General features: G+C 38.2%; 1 protein-coding gene across 12 annotated transcripts in view; it reads left to right on the top strand.

Annotated features, from left to right (window-relative positions):
• Positions 1-568: 568 nt before the first annotated feature.
• Positions 569-17,342, top strand: part of map7d3 (MAP7 domain containing 3) — a 158,898-nt gene continuing 142,124 nt past the window's right edge. For all 12 annotated transcript variants that reach the window (XM_051935178.1, XM_051935177.1, XM_051935174.1 and 9 more), the window contains exon 1: positions 569-685. In XM_051935178.1, the coding sequence (XP_051791138.1) occupies positions 640-685 (46 nt within the window). In that variant the 5' untranslated portion in view covers positions 569-639. The remainder of the gene's footprint in view (positions 686-17,342) is intronic.

Below are 17,342 nucleotides of genomic sequence, written 5' to 3'. Positions count from 1 at the left end.
AGATGACCACTGGTGCACCCTGGAGTTGAAGCAGCCATTCTTCAGTCACACAAACTGTATTGTTAATTAGGCCTTTCATTTTCTCAAAACATCACCAAACTGCTTTGTAATTACAGCATTTTGTTACTTGGATCTATTTCATACGTCTTACCTGCTGACTATGCAAATATAAGCAAAGTTCCCGTATATTTGAATATGCCGAAAACCTAGATAGGTAGCAAGGCTGTTGTTTTAGCTATCCACCTTTTATCGTTTTCACAGTGAACACGTATTTACTTACCGTAGAACAGATAGAACACTCAATTACAGAATACCGACTATCAAAACCGCTTATATTTCCACATCTCGCGTGAAGAACACGACAGCCCAGCTATAAGAAGTAAGAACAATAAAAAAAAACATCAGTGTGTGCAGGTTTGGAGGAGGATTATACAAAATATTGGAAATAATAATAAATAAATCATATGAAATGTTTCAATAGAATTTGCCAACTTTAACACCACACTTCCCCCTCTGTCTAAAGGTGGCGCGCCACTTCTCCCCGCCCTCCGTCCGCCTCCTTCCCCATTGCGCACTTCTTTGCCGGGTTCGCGCAAAGCGCGTTGCCGAGATTCCGCCCTGGCGCACAGTCAGCTGAAAATGGCGGAAGGTGCAACGTCTATGAAGTGCCCACGGACGCAGTTGGGTAAGACTTGAGCATTTGTAAAGAAAAAAAAATGGGAAAAACAAGTTGCTTCGGTGTTCGCAATAAAACTGATGTACGCATTTTCATTAAAGCAACAAGATATTTTTTAAATGAAAACCAAAATATTTATGTGTCGAGGCGGCGAATAGTTGGATAGGAGGTGTTGCATTTGTTATTAGAAATGCCGGAAAGCGGCCCAAAAGTTTTTGTCGACCATAAAAAACGTCTTTTTAACTTTTTTAGATGTTGCTGTGATTGTTAAGGGATTCATAAAACCCACAAATGGAAAATTGAGTTATTGAAATTGACTGCATTTTATTGTGGAAGATAGGTTTACGGTACATGATGATGATGATGTTTTGAGGTGGCAGTTGACAGCCGGCTGTGCGCGGCGCATACTTTTCTCCTGAGCAGAGATTTGCTGTATACGTTTGTCATAAATCTTGGCATCGGCGAACATGAAATGATTTGAAAAAGTGGTCGTCTGCTGCAAATCCTTCCAACCGTTTTTGTCAGTGCTGATGCAACTCTAACACAGGGATTTGGCTTTGGTGACTCAGGCATAAAGAAGAGGAATTAAAAGAATCTAATTATATAATACGATTAATTTCACACTAAACTACGTTTAATCAAAAATAGAACAAATGTCATAGGCTGGCATACACATCGTTTGAAGCTGTGTGAAACGGGTTAAAAGAAGGTGCATCGGTGAGTAAAGTTCCTTACCTTCTGGTTACAAGTATATAATGTAGGACGGAGGCTACTAAACCACATTTAACGACAACTTGTATTACCAGATATGTTATTTAAAAAAACTAGACATAACCTGCATTTTTAAAAACTACATAAAATATACATTTTGTGTATTTGTTTATAATAGTCATGCATAGAATATCCAGACAGAAAGGTCCAAAAATAAGACCTTCAGCATAACCATTTATTTGAAATTTAGGTCTGATGCTGTTGCTTAGCATCTTAGTTTTCTTGCTAGTTGCTTTTAAAAGGTTGAGGAATGTTGTTTATTAGTTATTTTGTATAGCAGCTTTCATTTAGTGTTGTATTTAATTTTATTTTGGGCAAACAGTGCAAAAGCATTTTTATGTGGCTAGTGACTTAAATTATTTTTGTGTAGAATCTTTACTAGAGTATATCACAAGGCTTTTACAGAAGTAGACACAAATGCAAACCAAAGGATTATGATAATCGATACAGAAGAAACATTACTTGGATGTAAACATGTGGATATATGAACCTACAAAAGGTAAAACAGAATTGCTGTCTTTGCCATGGATAGGTCACACAGTAAACCTGAACAAGATTTGAGTCTGCAATCACTTTGTGATTTCAGGTTTAACTTTTGAAGACATGCCTCTGAGAAAATTGACCACATTGTTACCCAGTCAGCTCAATTTGTGGTGATAATTTATACAGTATATGATGGCACAGTGACTCTGCAATCTATTAAATATGAAAATGATGCAAGTTATGCTAATGCAAACTGTAAATTGGCCTAGAATGGCTAATTTTGGATGTGTGCTTTACTGAACTGTTACGTCGAACTGTTACGTCTTGTGCCATATGCTGCCAGGATTTTGACCAGCTCTCTACAACTTTGAAGTGGGTGAGTGGGGGTTAGAAAATGAATGAATTGATTTTTATATCATGGCTTGGATCTTGAAAAATACAGCAGAATATATCTGTAAGTAAGTCATGCAATATATGAATAGCAAAGCAAAAGTTAAAACTAGCCCATTAATGAGTTCAATTACATGTACACACAAAACTGGGAAAAGACTGAGTAACCAGGTTAGGACAGAAACCTTGTTTCTTAAATATCCCCATTTAGACGTTGAAGTCCAATTATTGAGTTCTCCTTTGGCAAAACTCTGTGATTTCATTGAACTGCACAACAAAGAGTTAATTGTCCTCATTGGCTGCTCTGAATCCGAAAATACGCATGGAGTTGGAGTCTCCTGAGCAGTGTGGCCAACATTTACTTTAAAAATTAACTTTTACATTACTTACAAAACAACTATATACATAAATACCAAGTTTGATTGAATGAGTCGCTCAATCATCACAAAAACAATATTTCCTGTTTAGTCAGCTGAAATTTGGAAAGATGGTACATCTAGGTCAGTAGGTATCCAGTAAGAAAGGACATTTTGATATATCAGTATTTAGGGGTAACAAGTCATCCACCTTGACCATCTGGATAATTAAATAGCCTAGAATCTCAAAAAGTCTTTGACTGATTTGATTGAAATTTGGTGACATTACAGAAAAAAATTAGCTAATCCATGTTTTTTTTTGTTAGTGTTTATTAATTCATTAATATGCTAATGTACATGCTCAACGCAGCTTCTAAGAGTGTGATTAAGCAGAAGTGACTGACAGGCTGGACAGCAGCATTAACCAACAGGATGGACAGGTGACTGAAGAGGGGGTGGTATGCTGGACAGGAAATGAGTGATCTGATCACGTTTGGTATTTCTAATGAGGTCTGAAATGCAGGGCGAAAGTTTGACATAGCTGAAGAAAGATGCCAAACTAAATGGTTAGCAAACTCACTATAGAGCTCCAGTGAGAATGCCAGGCTCTGTAGCTGTGAGAATAGATGTTGCTGTGCCAGAAATAAAAAGGGAAGGACAGAGAGAAACAGAGGCTGAAATGGTATTCTCTAATCCAAAACAAGCTTCTAGTGACACAGTGGCATTGAGAGGGGAGTAGGGACTTCAGAGGCTTAATTGCCGATCTTTTCATTTATTATATACATGGTCAGCAGTGGTAAGCCTGTGATCTTTTTGTCCATCCAATACAATATAGCCCCTTATCAATGTCACACCATTATATAAATGTATGCAAAAGCCCAAAGGGACCCTACCAAAAATCTCTTCAATTTTATATACATGTAAGACATCTCAGGACAATCAAAGAGGTGTCTTAAACTGAATACCTGCAAATCCTAGAAACATTTCTTGACCAACAGCATCAGTGTACACTTGGCGGGTCCCCAGTGAGCTACTCCATTGTAATATACTTTCGTATCTACAGATTTTGAACCATCCCTCCCTCTGAAATCATTTATATTTATGTGTACGTCTGCTTACTTTGAATGTGGATGCCCCACCCTACTGCTTACTAAAATTCTTCATATATACATTTGCATTAACTGACTTTAAAGAAGGAACATATACAACTGATGAAAATCACAGAAAAAAAACTTTAGTTAATGATGTTAAAACAATCGTAAATATTTAATAATAATAACATATACTCAAATTTCACATTATTTCTATGGTTACAGAATATTTGCTTTTTGATGACCCATCAACAAAAGTAAAATCACAAGGAAGTGCAGGAATTGATCTCAATGCAGGAATGTACTACTCTTAGACAACTGTGTATATAGCATGTTTCAGAGTAAACTGTACCAGTGACTTATTTTTTAATTATTATTTGACAGGTACCTTTATTTAAGCCGACTTACAACTTTTAGATACGATTGGTTACATTTCTTTTGTTTTTCCATTTGGAACACAGGAAGGTGAAGTGATTTGGTAATGGTCACATAGTGTTAGAACCAGGATTTGAACCTACAACCTAAGGGTTTGAAGTCCTAGATCCAAAACCTTAACCTCTGTGCTACCTGCCAATAATATTAGCCCTTTCTTTAAAGTACAAATATTGCACACACAAGTTAGTCTGGTACACCTGATTCACAGATGGTCTATAACTGAAGCCCTTTGTTTTACAAAATTTCCTGGGCAAAGCTAGGTAACACAGTTAGTGTGTTATATAGTTACTTATTATAAAACATGATGCATTACAAACATTTTCTTTTGTATGAAAAACTAAACATTTGAGTGGCTAGCATTAGTTATTAAATCCAAAACCCATATATGAACCTTCATGAAACTGACCAGAAACACAACCTATTGTGATAATTTGCTTGTGTTTTATAATAAATAGAGAACTTTGTTTTCCTAAAGGGTCAAATTTGGCTTTTTTCAGAAATTCTTTGAATAAACTAGGGGGCTCCTCCCCCTGCTCGCTTCGCTCGCCAACCCCCAGGTTTGGTTAACTGGATTTACAATTTAAAGAGATTGTTATTTTCATGGAAATTGTTACATATGCATTATTTTCACTTTTACTTTAAAACTTCAGTTAAAGCAATATTTGGAATTAACTGCTCTTCAAGATCACATTGAATTTTGATTCGGTGTTTGGATTTACATTGTGACATGGCAACGTATAAGTCCCCGTGAGTGAATATTGTTTCTTTCTCTCTAATAAATAAACCGACTTTTTCGAGTGTTTGTCCCTGTGTTTTGTTATTTGTCATAGCAAAAGCTATTCTCACGGGAAACTGTAAACGTTTTAATACAAATGGCATATCAAGATCTCCTTTTGTGTCTGTTATTCGCGGAATATGTACTACATTACCTTTCTTGTCACCTGTTAAAATTTAACATGTTAGAATTGTTCGACCAATTTTGAATACAACTAATCTTGTTGCTTTTCATAGTCCATCACTCATGCATAAATTACGCAATAACATTACGATACATCCTTCTTTCAACAGTAATTCGGCCGGTGGAAGACCAGATGGTGTTAACAGTTGTAGTTATTCTTTGGAATATTGTAAGTTGATGTTTTCATATTCTGCACGATCACCACCAACTGCTTTAGCATAGTCTATTGATTATCAATTTGCCATGTAACCGATTGACAATTTTCACATTAATTCGTTTGACTTCATCGTTTCTTGCTGCCTATTTAGATGAATGGTTGATTCTAAACTGGATCTTCTTAAGTGTGTGTGTGTGTGTTCATAAGTAAGCCCTTTAATGGATTGGTGTTCTCCCTGGAGGGTATTTTTTGTACATGGATTACTCGTTTAGCCGGATGTAATTGTTGATGCTTTGGCATGATCCTGGATCTGTTGGTTTTTCGAAACTCTTGCTGGATGTGTTGTCATAGCAGCACATCCAAATCCATTGTTCTATGTAAACAAGGATTACCTCACACACTTAATCAGTGTACGTGCATGGAATTCAGTCATGGCTTCACCATTCATGAATGAGCAACCAATTGATATTGGTGCGCAAATTATAAGAATAGAATTTCATATAGAGAGGGTTTTGCGCAATTGGCGAGATCCTTTATTGCTCCCGGAGGAAATTCTTTTCGAAAGATACCACTTTAACCGAGGGGGAATATTGTACCTCAAAAATTTATTAGCACCTTATATTTGAAGTCAAACTAGGCGAAGTTGGGCTCTCACAACCACACAGACAGTATGCATTGCTTTGAGGTTTTTTTTTTTTACAAGCGGCACTTTTTCTATATACTGTAGGTGATGTGGAAAATCTATGTAAAAGTGCAGTTTGCCAGGCAATTCGTAAAGTCTGTTTGGCTCTGTAATATTTCCTTCGGGTTTTCATAGTGTTTCCTGGACACCTGCGTGTGCAGACAATAAAAGAGGCGTTTCATGCCATTGCAGGTAGGTAATACACAGGCAAAAACACCCACGGTTCCATGAAGAATCTCACAATCAGCCTAACATTCTCATTACCCAGGATTTCCAAATGTGATTGGGGCACATGGGACTGATCAGAATGGAGTTTGATCAAACATTATTTGGAAAAAGTACCTCTCCTCCTGATGAATAATCAGACACAGTGTCTTCATCAAATATTTGACCTTTGTCAATATCTAGGGATATGACCTTCCCTACAACTGACCCAACAAAAAAATGAGGGCTATATGGAACATACCTATGGCACACATTTTGGACAAATATATGCAATGACCATCCTTTACCTGAAATAAAGTGACCACTGCATCCTGCCACTGGTTCTGGGGAGGACCTTCCCCCTGGAATGCACTCGGAAACAGGGCGATGGGCATTTTGCTGGATAGCCAACTCTTCTGCTGGGGTTAGGTCTGGACCACGTGGACCTTCACCTGTTTTTTGCTTGTCTACCTTCTTATTAGCTTTAAAATTTATGTTTTTTATATTATATATGATTATTTTTGTCAACAATTCTTTAAATAGTTATTTACCAATATTTACCAGTTTGAAGTATATTCTTGTACTTCACTTTAACCTGTTCCCATGTTCTCACGTTTGATCTGGAATTATGACATACACATATTAAATAATAATTAATCTGACACATAGGAAATGATTCCATGCTTCATTCAGTAAGTACAATGCACACTACTTAGCGTTTAATTTGTCGGCCACTTTTTGCCAGCCATCTTTTCTGGTTTGGGCTGCTTTTGCAGTGTTGCCCCTTGTGCATATTAAATTTTGAAATTCTTCATGTCCTTCGAATAAAAGGTCCTGCTCCGCTTGTGTGAAATAAAATGCACGTCATTTTGTTACAGCCTATCAAAGACTTGCTGATCATGTTTTCTAGACTCCGTATATATGAGCTTTTCAATCAGTGCAGGCACACGCATTCATCTCAGATGATTAGATCCAGCTAGACCAGGGGTGGGCAGATTCAGTCCTGGAGGGCCGCAGTGGCTGCAGGTTTTTGCTCCAACCCAATTGCTTAATAAGAAGCCCTTATTGCTCAAGTAACACTTCAGCTTCACTTTAGTTGTTTCGCTCGTTAAGATTTTGAACCCTTATTGCTTATTTTAGTCTTAAACAGCTGTATTCTTGGTTTTTAATTGCTCCTAATTAGCAATACCATGCAAATGACAAAAGAAACCAGCATTTCTCCATTTAGATTATTTTCATTTACACCTGTGTGTATTTATCATGCATGGTTTAATTAAATACTTGGAAGGAAAGTGAAGAGAAAAAAGTGAAGCACTGAGAATTACTCATCTGTTTTAGACTTCAAATCATTTGGATGATATCCTTAGAAAGGAAAATAAATCTGGGATATGAGAATGACCTGCATGGCAGAGTTAAAGCACTAGCAACCCATGCAATTAAATAATTGACCAGGGTTGGTTTTGAATTAAGCAACTGGGTTGGAACAAAAACCTGCAACCACTGCGGCCCTCCAGGACTGAATCTGCCCACCCCTGAGCTAGACTAATTTACTACACGGCTGCGTTTGAAAAACCGACTTATCCCGGATGAGTTTCACTGGCATTAACTCATCCAAGATGAGGAATCTGATCTCGGATGATTTAAGCAACGTACGGAAAATACCCCCCTGGTTAAGTGCTGGAATGTACCAGATGACCGTTGTCTTGTTTGAAAATAGTTGTAAGTAGGGCGTGACTTGAAAGAATCTCATGGCAAAAGTCTCGTCTCGTGTGACTTTCTTCCATAGGTTGCAAGTATGTCTTGACGTGAAAGAATCTCATGGTAAAAGTCTCCGTCTCACAGGACTTCCTTCCAAAAAGTCTCTTTCAAGAGTCACGTCTCGTCACAGGATTAGTCTTGTCTTGTCCCAAGATTGTTTTTATTATAATAGAGAGATAAGTACAAAATATATATATATATATATATGTGTGTGTGTGTGTGTGTGTGTGTGTGTTAAAGGTCTGTGATTTGATTAAAAAAATAACTGATTAGTCATGTTGTATTTTATTAATCTTGATTAATCGCATCTATCATTAAAACATGTAATCACACTGCAAGTACATAAATCATTAGGTAAATACACACTGAATCACAAATTTAATGTAGAATCAACACAAATTAAAAAACAAATAGTGGACCAGTTTATAATTAAACAATGAACCGAAACATGAACTTTTAAAGAAATCCTAAGTACAACCTGAACTTGAATGCCTTCCTAAAAGGCAAGATGAAAAGAGGGCAATAAGAAAGCGAGGGAAATGTATCATAAGTACCTACAAAAATAACAACAACAAAAAATCTTGTGTTAAACTGTTCAGTCTCTCAATAGGTTAGTCTTTGCAGTAGGAAAAAGGGTATAAAATGGAAGTTTTGCTGAATTTTTAAAATGCTTAGAAGCAGACCTACTACTATTTTAAATTAAGTCAGCTACTCAGACATCCCAGTCTGTTTAAATTAACAGAAGACAAAGCGGTCCCCTTTTTCTGGGTGATGTGTCTTGAAAGGATGAGAAATCTTTCACAAAGCACTGTCGTTGGAGGTGATGAGAGGTACTTGCGTGTGATGTGTGCTAGCCTGGCTTGAGACTTTTTTCTTTTTGACCAACACTGCATAGGGCACTCGTCCATCTGTCTAGACTTTTTTGTGTAGATTAATCTTTGTATCTGTGTCAGAAGATGAAAGTAACAGGATCTTCTTCTTCTTCGTTGGTGGCTGTTTCCCTGTTGTCACAGTAGATGGGGAGACAATTTAGGTCCTTGAACCTGGGGTCTAGTGCAGAGGCAGTCTTGAGACATTTGAGATTGGTGTTTTCCTTCTGCTGAGTGAGGTCTTCAGGAAAGTTTTTTTTGAACCTCACAATGTAAAATGGATCATAATATGAGGGCTTCATAGCTGTGAAGAAGTGACACAATGCTGGCAACACCACTGAACATTAGGTGCATTTCCTCCCATAAGTTCAGTAACATCTGTAATGGAAGGCGTACCACTTTGAAGATTTGATTCATTTTCTACTTTTCCTCAAGTACACTGCCCACATGTAAATACACATACAAAGGTAACAACGTAAATATTAGCATAGCCTCAGGAAGTGGAAAATATTGGATGAAACCTGGGCTTGCGCATGAAATAATGATCATTTCCCATTTTTTCCTTGTTCTTAACAAACCTCCCTTTTCCAGAAGCTGACAACCTACCCCCCCCCCTCTAAAAAGTGCTTCTGACCACCTTACCCCTACAAGCTATTCTTGTTCCTGTCACATAGTAATTATTCACTTAATCAAGGCCACCACCCCCAACACTGTTCCTGGGATTAGAAGAGGAAATAATGCGCTTGCCTGAGCATTTGCCTTAAGAAATTTGTATTTGTGGAATCTTCCATCATTTCTTACCCATGGTTGTTGAAAGTGTGTACGAAGAAAACACTTGTACAGGCAGTGGTTAGCAGAGTAAATCAGATGTGCAGACCACAGAATAAGTAATTGTAATCCAGTTAAGGGTTTACATGGCCACATGACTAGTTTTCTTGCGGAGAAATATATGTCTGTTAACCTGGTTTCTCAGAGATCAATATAAGGGTATATACAGTGGTGTGAAAAACTATTTGCCCCCTTCCTGATTTCTTATTCTTTTGCATGTTTGTCACACAAAATGTTTCTGATCATCAAACACATGTAACCATTAGTCAAATATAACACAAGTAAACACAAAATGCAGTTTTTAAATGATGGTTTTTATTATTTAGGGAGAAAAAAAATCCAAACCTACATGGCCCTGTGTGAAAAAGTAATTGCCCCCTTGTTAAAAAATAACCTAACTGTGGTGTATCACACCTGAGTTCAATTTCCGTAGCCACCCCCAGGCCTGATTACTGCCACACCTGTTTCAATCAAGAAATCACTTAAATAGGAGCTGCCTGACACAGAGAAGTAGACCAAAAGCACCTCAAAAGCTAGACATCATGCCAAGATCCAAAGAAATTCAGGAACAAATGAGAACAGAAGTAATTGAGATCTATCAGTCTGGTAAAGGTTATAAAGCCATTTCTAAAGCTTTGGGACTCCAGCGAACCACAGTGAGAGCCATTATCCACAAATGGCAAAAACATGGAACAGTGGTGAACCTTCCCAGGAGTGGCCAGCCGACCAAAATTACCCCAAGAGCGCAGAGACGACTCATCCGAGAGGTCACAAAAGACCCCAGGACAACGTCTAAAGAACTGCAGGCCTCACTTGCCTCAATTAAGGTCAGTGTTCACGACTCCACCATAAGAAAGAGACTGGGCAAAAACGGCCTGCATGGCAGATTTCCAAGACGCAAACCACTGTTAAGCAAAAAGAACATTAGGGCTCGTCTCAATTTTGCTAAGAAACATCTCAATGATTGCCAAGACTTTTGGGAAAATACCTTGTGGACTGATGAGACAAAAGTTGAACTTTTTGGAAGGCAAATGTCCCGTTACATCTGGCGTAAAAGGAACACAGCATTTCAGAAAAAGAACATCATACCAACAGTAAAATATGGTGGTGGTAGTGTGATGGTCTGGGGTTGTTTTGCTGCTTCAGGACCTGGAAGACTTGCTGTGATAGATGGAACCATGAATTCTACTGTCTACCAAAAAATCCTGAAGGAGAATGTCCGGCCATCTGTTCGTCAACTCAAGCTGAAGCGATCTTGGGTGCTGCAACAGGACAATGACCCAAAACACACCAGCAAATCCACCTCTGAATGGCTGAAGAAAAACAAAATGAAGACTTTGGAGTGGCCTAGTCAAAGTCCTGACCTGAATCCAATTGAGATGCTATGGCATTACCTTAAAAAGGCGGTTCATGCTAGAAAACCCTCAAATAAAGCTGAATTACAACAATTTTGCAAAGATGAGTGGGCCAAAATTCCTCCAGAGCGCTGTAATAGACTCATTGCAAGTTATCGCAAACGCTTGATTGCAGTTATTGCTGCTAAGGGTGGCCCAACCAGTTATTAGGTTCAGGGGGCAATTACTTTTTCACACAGGCCATGTAGGTTTGGATTTTTTTTTCTCCCTAAATAATAAAAACCACCATTTACAAACTGCATTTTGTGTTTACTTGTGTTATATTTGACTAATTGTTAAATGTGTTTGATGATCAGAAACATTTTGTGTGACAAACATGCAAAAGAATAAGAAATCAGGAAGGGGGCAAATAGTTTTTCACACCACTGTACATGACATATTTGAAACCGGTTTATTAAAGTGCATGTAATTACGCTCAATGTGATTAAAACTCAAGTGAATAAAAATAAGTTTTTAATTGAGATTTAAATCCACTGTATGGGTTGATCTTGTTTTGTGGTGCAGGGGCAGGGTGTTCTAAAAATGAGAACCCATTACAGCATAGGCACTGACGCACCTAAACTATGAGTGTGTGCATGGACCACTCTGTAATACTTGATGAGAGAACCTTAAGAAACCTGGTCGGTGAATAGGAAATCCATGTAAATTTTAAACACAACCAATAAAAATCTTAAAATGCACTCAGTAAATCACAGGGAGCCAATGGAGAGAAGCAAACATGGGTAAAATGTGAATTTGTTTTGGTGCCAGTCAAAACTTGGGCAGCAGCATTTGAATTAACTCTAGGTGGGACAGAGATGAGTTGCAAACACCAGTATAGAGGGAGTTACATTAGTCTAACGTGGATGAAACAAAAGCATTATTTAGCATTTGCAAATCAATAAAATACAGTAATGGCTTAACCTAATTGTCTCTAAAATGAAAAAATCTGCTTTTAACTATGGCATTTATCTCATCAGATTTGAATTAAGAATGGTGTGACACCTGATTTATAGGATTAGTGGGCTACTGTTGATAGTATAAATGTGGGTGAAAAAGAATAATTTTTTAATTTTAGTTGAAGCAAGTTAGAAGCTATCCGACATTTGATATCCTCAAGGTAGCTACAGTAAGTAGCAGAAGTATCCTTCTCATTGGGTTTCAGAGGAATGTATATCCTGGGTATCATCCATGTAACAGTGCTACAGAATGCTATACTTTTCTTTTTAGAATAGTGCAAAGTGGCAACATATACAAAGAAAAAGAATTGATCCATGAATAGACCCCTATGCTACCCTGCAGGTAATAGCGTGCTTTAGGAGATAAGTTAAACCAAAGCTGAGGCTAAAGGAGCCTGCTTCTATTGTAGCCTGCAAACCACTCAAGGGCATTGCCCTGAATGTCTCCCAATTACTTCTTGTTAGACTTGCTTATTTATTGATTTTATTGTCATAGTTGTTTTTAATGTTTTTTTATGCTACATCATTTTACCATATAATGTTTTGTCCCTTCAAGTTTCTGCTTCAGTGTGACAGGCAACAAATGCTTTTCATTTTGTTAATTTTCCAAAATATTAGCTGCAATGACAATAAATTATATTGAATTATTTTGTTGGTATATTTCTCTGTAATGCATTGGACTGGAATTTTATCCAGGGTGTTTATCCTGCCTTGTGCCTATTTCTAATAAGCTCTGATTTGATGTATTCCTGCAGTAAGAGTCAGCAGGTTAAAAAAAATGTATAGATTCGCATTCTTGTTCTCTTACATTAACACCAGGATTTCATGCAGTTAATAAGTAAAATATATGGATTTGAAGGCTGTATCATTTTGTTTTGTCTTATGACTGTAAAATGCACATAGAATTCTGATACATGGGCAACTTGTGTGGCAGTTATCAGTTGCAGAAGTAAGAGATGATTTTTCAGGTATAGTTATGTGATCCGCTATCAGTATGTGTTTTTTCTGTTCAGGTGATCTATGCCTAGCTTTTCTTCCCCTTGGTCACATATTAGCAAAAAGTCTAAACAATTTGCTCAAAATCTGTTTTGGTGACATTTGGCGAATGATAATTAAATAACTTAATGGTTTATTGTCAAAATATTTATCTTCTGGTTATGTTGTTTAAAAATGCATATGTGGGTTTCACTTTTATTAGAGTGCAGAAATTCTCTCTCTTTCCCCTGATTGCCCCACAACACTTTGTACGTAGATGTAGGCTGTTTAGGATGTGCAAAATTATATTTCTGGGAAAGTCAATGTTAAACATAACATTAATCATTTCAACTTGGGAAACTATTTAGTACATTACAAAAACTGTTACCAAAGCCATCCCGTGCAGTGCAGAAAATAAACCTGAAATAAATGCCAGTCACAGTCATTTGCAGGTCATTTTTACGATCACTCTCGTACCTGGCTAATTTGGAGTCATAAAATTATCAATTTAAAATGTAATGTGTGAAAGATAGATGGCGCTATAACGCGCTAACCCAGGGGTGCCCAACTCCAGTCCTGCTGGGCCGCAGTGGCTGCAGGTTTTCATTCTAATCCTTTTCTTAATTAGTGACCTGTTTTTGCTGCTAATTAACTTCTTTTGAATTCATTTTAATTGACTTGCTCTTGAAGACTCAGACCCCTCAATTGTTTCTTTTTCCTTAATTAGCAGCCAAACAATAATAAGATACAAAATGAGCCAAAACAGGACCAGCAAACTGTGACCAGTTTGTCTGCTATTGCACAATTAGAGCAGCAACAAGCCATGGAATTAAAGAATGGGTTTAATTAAAGACAAGACTCAGCGCCTCATTAAGGAACTGGTTGGAGTGATATTGGTTGGAGTTTGAGGCCCTGACTTAATTGCTCTTCTGTTGGCTCACTCACTTCACATTTCACTTTTGTTTGGGTGCCATTTAAGGAAAGAAATTAAGCAATTCAGAGGAACGATGAAGAAATTCAGGGAAACATTTCTCAAAAACCAAGTCAAGTAAAATTAATTCAAAAGAAGTTAATTAGCAGCAAAAACAGATCACTAATTAGGAAAAGGGTTAGAATGAAAGCCTGCAGCCACTGCGGCCCTCCAGGACTGGAGTTGGTCACCCCTGCGCTAACCTGACACAGACGCTAGAGGCACGTCCAAAAGCTAACATGAATTTTATTTACAGTGTCCCCAACAGCCCAAACACACACCTTCTTTACTTTTTATCTTTTGCTTTCTTATTTTCTCTTTATCTCTCAGTCCTTCTTTTATCCTCCTCCCGACTCTGGCTCCTAGAATACTGCTTGCTGGCCCCTTATACAGGTCACTCAGAAGTGCTCCAGGTGCTCGTTGACATACTGCTGGCAGCACTTCTGGGTGTGGTGGAAGAGCTGCTCTCCAAGGCCCAGCACTTCCTGGCGGCACCCACGAATCCCAACAGGGCAGCACCAAATTTCCACTCCCATGAAGCCCTCCATCAATCCAGGGATGTGTCCATTCCAGCAAGCATTGGGCACGAGGCAGAAACAATCCCTGGACAGGGCTTCAGCTCATTGCAAGGTGAATATAAGCACACACTGGAGTCATTTTAGCGGCACCAAATCTGCATATCTTTGGAAGGAAACCGGAGCACAGTGTAGAATCCAAGGAGGGAATACCAGCAACATGACTCCCTGCGAGACAGCAGTGCTACCGCTCTGCCACCGTGTCACCCCCATGTGTGTAATTATTAACAGTATTTGTTATTTAACACTAGAATTACCAGAGTCTACGAAAAAACTCGTAGATCCGGCCCACCTTAAAACCGTTCTCACCTCTCTTTTGTCTTCTAAATGTGCCGATTAAGAGGAGCAGCGAGCAGCCGGCTATTCCATCCCCCACCGTCGCAGAACGTTCACTAAGTTTTCCCAGCTCATGCCTTGTTTGATTACCTGGGAGTGACTGAACTGCTGGAGTTTTAGAATAGAAATAATAGATCGCTATTTGGAATACTTGCATTTCATGCGTGTTCCGTTTCTACAGTAATCTGTGTAAACACATTGCTAAAACAGAAACTTTTTCATATTTTAGTAATAAATGTTACAAAATGTAGAATGTGTAAAGCCTGAGTTCCTAAGATCAAATAAACACTTCCACAAAAGCTTCACACACCATATAACAGTTTCTGTGGCGTAGCGCGCTAAGATTTGCTTCTCAGACCGAGTAGCTTTTCTTTGCCTCACAAACATGAGTTCAGTTCCCCGCTGGGGATAAAGTGTTACTTCTTTTTTTTTTGTTTTTAACCTCAAACGGACATAAAATTTGTAAATTGGTATGCACTGTCAGTTAATGAGATCGTTATATTTTCATGTGGGATGCTCCTTTTAAAATATTTTTTTAACAATTGAGACTGCAATTAACATGAACAACTGTCTTTATAACTTATTTTTTTCAAGATCCATAACACACAGACAGACAGAGCACTGCGTAATACAGAGACAGACAGGCAGAGATATACAAACAAATAGGGAAGGCACACGTACTGAAAGAAAAAGCACTGAATAAGCTCACCCGCTCTAACATCACCCCTCCCCCCGATCTGGCTCTCTAAGTAACAGCGCAAGTACAGACGCAAACCAAGTGTGATCAAGAGTACTGGTTCGATCCCCACTCACTCCTATATTTGCCGTTTTCAGTAGTAAGCTGCTTTTTTTGTTAATATTATACAGTACACACATGCACTTGATTTGTGTCTGTACTTGCGCTGTTGCTTAGAGAGTCAGATCGGGGGGGAGGGGTGATGTTAGAGCGGGTGAGCTTATTCAGTGCTTTTTCTTTCAGTACATGTGCCTTCCCTGTTTGTTTGTATATCTCTGCCTGTCTGTCTCTGTATTACGCAGTGCTCTGTCTGTCTGTGTGTTATGGATCTTGAAAAAAATAAGTTATAAGGACGGTTTGCTGACTTGGAGCACCGCTGCCTTACTGTGCCACAGAGACGCGAGTTCGATTCCCAGCTTTGAAGAAAGTGTTTTTTTTTTTTCCTCAAACGGACATTGAATTTATAAATTGGTATGCACTGTAAATCGTTAACTTTAAAATGTCAATCGCGGTTATTTCTGTTGATTAATTCATGCTTTTTTACTTAGAGTCAGAACAGGAGCTTTTTCAGCTTATTCAGCTTCTGATCTGACTCAAACAGCGCCAGTATAACTTCACACCCAACCTGACGCTGTTCGTTTTCAAATAATATTGCATTACTTCGACGATGTTTTCTGATTGGTACTATTCGCGTCATAAAATGATTTCTTCAAAACGTCACATATATTTGTCTCTTTCTTTTTTTAAAATGTGCGTTGTAGCACTCAGCAACTGGCCACCTGCATGTTCTTGCGCACACTAAACAAGACAGCGCTATATGCAATCATCAGATTCAAATGTTAAGTTATATAGCACAGAATGGAAATCAGCAGTTCTTAGCATTTCACCATGCAAGCTGTCATATCAACCGCCTACTGTAACTTGCTTTCTTTTTTCTTCAGTTATAGTCTTGAATAAAAGTGCACTTGTTTTGTTATACTTTTACATCAACATATGTTCCTGTGTTTGAGCTACATGGGCATGCTCAAAAAATACACGTATAATGCCACGAAAAGTGCATGCAGACACTTCAGTTCGCAAGCATTGGTACGACAATGCAGTCACAAGTACACTGCAGGGCTTTAGCGCGTCTTTATGTGAAAATAGCATCAGATGGGGAGTGTCTGATGATTGCATATAGCGCTGAAGTTACTGCTCTTTACTATGCTTTCCTCTGCATGTCCTGGAGTACAAAAGAAACCGCATACAGCAACATGTGGGGACTGGCAATATTGGGGGAAAAAAACACGCGGTCGTATCGTGATACACTGCAGAACTATAGCGCGTCTTTATGTAAAAACAGCAGTGTCAGGTGGGGGGTGGTAGGGATGGATCCTGAACGCGACTGAGACAATGAAAAGTGAATTTAAAAAAAATTAAGCTAACCTTTACAAATATCATAAATTACACCAGCTGTTACAGACTGAAATCAAATGTATCTTTTTATTCTAAAATAGTGAAAATAAGAACACTTCTCAAATGGGAGTTGTGCAGGATCGAACTTATGACCTTCTGATTCCCAGTCAGTGACTGATACTGTTACGCCACGGAAGCAGCGATAGTTAAGTCATATCAATGTCTCACACTAAGGCGGGTTTTTTTTGGCGGTGGCTTTTTTTTTTGTACCTTTTGTGAAAGTGTTTCTTTGATATTTGGACTTCAGGCTTCATACATTATATAGTTTATGCCTACATTTTGTC

This window comes from Erpetoichthys calabaricus, chromosome 12 (assembly GCF_900747795.2).
Source record: "Erpetoichthys calabaricus chromosome 12, fErpCal1.3, whole genome shotgun sequence".
NCBI lineage: Eukaryota > Metazoa > Chordata > Cladistia > Polypteriformes > Polypteridae > Erpetoichthys > Erpetoichthys calabaricus.
This window is presented reverse-complemented; position numbering and strand designations above follow the sequence as displayed.